The sequence below is a fragment of the Camelina sativa genome, chromosome 9, assembly GCF_000633955.1.
Source record: "Camelina sativa cultivar DH55 chromosome 9, Cs, whole genome shotgun sequence".
In the NCBI taxonomy this organism is placed as follows: domain Eukaryota; kingdom Viridiplantae; phylum Streptophyta; class Magnoliopsida; order Brassicales; family Brassicaceae; genus Camelina; species Camelina sativa.
Window position 1 is genome coordinate 14872931 of NC_025693.1, and position 2636 is coordinate 14875566.

The 2636-nt window shown below is 37.0% G+C and overlaps 1 protein-coding gene across 1 annotated transcript; it reads right to left on the bottom strand.

The window, feature by feature from the left end:
* LOC104711015 (dof zinc finger protein DOF3.2-like) lies at positions 1466 to 2636 on the bottom strand. The gene is made up of 2 exons (XM_010427683.2): positions 2451 to 2636; positions 1466 to 2359 (listed from the first exon to the last, which is right to left on the bottom strand). The coding sequence occupies exons 1-2, from the start codon at positions 2472 to 2474 to the stop codon at positions 1652 to 1654; spliced, it is 732 nt and encodes a 243-aa protein (XP_010425985.1). The 5' UTR covers positions 2475 to 2636; the 3' UTR covers positions 1466 to 1651.

The window sequence follows — 2636 nt, forward strand, 5'->3', positions numbered from 1 at the left end:
GTCGTCTCTCTCATTCTCACTCTCGTTGTCGTCATCTCCCTCATTATCACTATTGTCTTCTCCCTCACAGTCTCCATTGTCGTCTCTCTCACTACCACCATCATCGTCTCCCTCACTATCACCATCGTTGTCTCCCTCACTGTCACTATCCCCATCACCTTTGCCGTTGATATCATTTTCTGGAACTTCGAAATCGGGATCATCGGAATCAGTTTGACGAGAAACAAGCTCAAGCTTTGAGATCAGGATTGATACTATGAATTGAGAAACCCAAAAACCTAAATCCCCAAATCCCCACTTTTGAATCGCAAACCCTGAATCCCCAATTTTGCCTAACCCTAATTTTCTCTCTTTTCTAATCGATTTTGTAGAAGGAAGAAGAAGATGGATATGACGTGTTTTGCAACTCGGGTCATGGATGATTAAACGGGTAGATATAATCACGATTGACTAAAACGCGGATTTGTGGTTTAATCGGGTTTAGGTAACAAATTATCTAATTCGATTAGAGAGGTATGAATTATAACAAAAACATAAGTGTGTGTTGTTTTATTAAGACTCAACTTTATTTCGATGTTTTATTCAGAGTCCAAAAATTTGTGTGTGAAAGTTGAGAATGAACTTTGTATAGGGGGGAATAATGCGGCAACCCTCATTCGAACGACACAATATAAATTAAGCTTATAAACCTCGACATACGATATATATATACTGAAAATTTCTAAAACGTTCATACAAGTTATGATCAAACATTTTGCCTGGGTCATCGAGAGAATATTGCTTTCACTTTGGTCCAATTTTTGTTTTTCTTTTGGTCCATTGTTAGGCTAAAGATAGAAAGTTTTTATATGAAGAATCCGAAGTTCGAACCGAAGACTAAAAAGCCAGATTTTATATTGGAGCTTCCCTCATGTATGATATACGTAGTATATTTTACTCTTGCATGTTATGGTTTCATCTACTGTATATGGTTAAAATGTGTATTTGTCTAATATCAATGTTCTTACAATTAAACTTAAGGGGGGTGTATTGAAACTATGATTTTGGAAGATTTGATGGGATTTAGAAAATTTGGAATTTTGAAAGATTTTAGGGAAGTTGATATGATTTATTGTAAAATTCTTTATTTGGATTTCTCTATTTTTAACTAAACAAATCCCACATAAATCCTTCAGAATCTCAAAAATCATTAAAATCCAAATCCACAAACTATTTTGAATAACAGTAGATTTTAAAGTAGATTTTTAAATCATCAGTTCAATAACAGTGGATTTTAATAGACTTTTTAAAATACATGATTGAATAACATAGAATTTGTAAGTTTCACACAAATCACTTAAAATGTCAAGTTGAATACACCCCCTTAAAAATTTAACCAAGAAGTAGGTAATTTGGTAAAGTTGGCTCAATTCTTCTGAAAACAAAAAACATAGAGAAAAACCAAAAAAAAAAAGATCAGAACCAAAGCCAAAAAAAAACACAAATTCATTTTCCAAGTAATTGAAAATATTTGAAGGAAGCACACCATATATATTATCTTTCACCATTAACCTCAAACTCATATTATCCCTCTCTCTAACCAGAAGACCAGAATCCAAACCCTAACCAAACCCCAAAACTAATGAAAATGATTCATTTTATAGTAGATGGACTACAATAAAGCACCAGTATTAATGTAGTTGACAGTATTGCTCCAAACCTCTCTTCCTGAATCATTCTGTTCAACATGACCATTTCCCCCTCCTCCTCCCATACTCATCTGCCAGGGGAATCCCCACAAGACTTTGTTGGGATCACTTGTCACCATCTGCTCCATTCCGCCTCCACTATTCCCAAACGCATAACCTCCGTTATGCATCTGGTGGCTTGTGGTCCCAAACACGCCATCCATGCCCATTGGGGACTGAGAGCTTCCGAACCCTAGATGTGAAGAAACCCCTAGAGGTTGCTTGTTCAGCAAGGCAAATGCTAACCCAAGATCCATCTGTTCATTGTTAATGTTATTGTTATAACCGCCGAAACTCGCCGTCGAGAATGTTCTGCCGTCGTGGGTCGTCGTCGGTTCAGGGGTTGTTCTGAGGCTTTTGGTTGCGGAAGTGGAGCGTTTGTGTTTCCTGTAAGCACCACCGATTGGGATGTTTCTTAAGATCCCGCCTTTGGTCCAATATCTCCGACAAGATTTGCAGAAGTACCGAGGCTGAGAGAGACTGTAGTTGTTGTAGTAGCAGAACTTAGTGTTGGTGGAGTCACAACGAGGGCATCTCAGTGATTGCTCTGGTGGAGCTGGCCTAGTCGCCGGAGATGGTTTCTTCTGGTTCTGATAATCTTGTGATGAACAAGAAGATACTCCCACCACATTCTATAAAAAAAAAAAAAAAACAAATACAAACGAAAATCAAAACTCAATTGTCTAACAAAACAGTCATTATAATGTGATGTAAAATTAGTACCTGATGCATCGAAGAGTAATCCATATCTCAACTAATTGAGAAGCTTCTTTGAAATGTAGAGAAGATTGAGACTGAGATAAAGCGAAGAGGGATAAAGGAGAAAAAGAGAGTGGAGATAAAGGAAAAGCCAAGCATCTTATCTCTCTATATATAGAAAAATAATGTGGAAGTAGCTAGACAATTTGG

Bases quoted from the DNA above. Each gene is read 5' to 3' on its own strand.
- LOC104711015 (XM_010427683.2), bottom strand. From the start codon at position 2,474: ATGGATTACTCTTCGATGCATCAG. The intron at 2,360-2,450 runs GTACTAATTTTA...TTTTTTTTATAG, and splicing joins ATTACTCTTCGATGCATCAG to AATGTGGTGGGAGTATCTTC.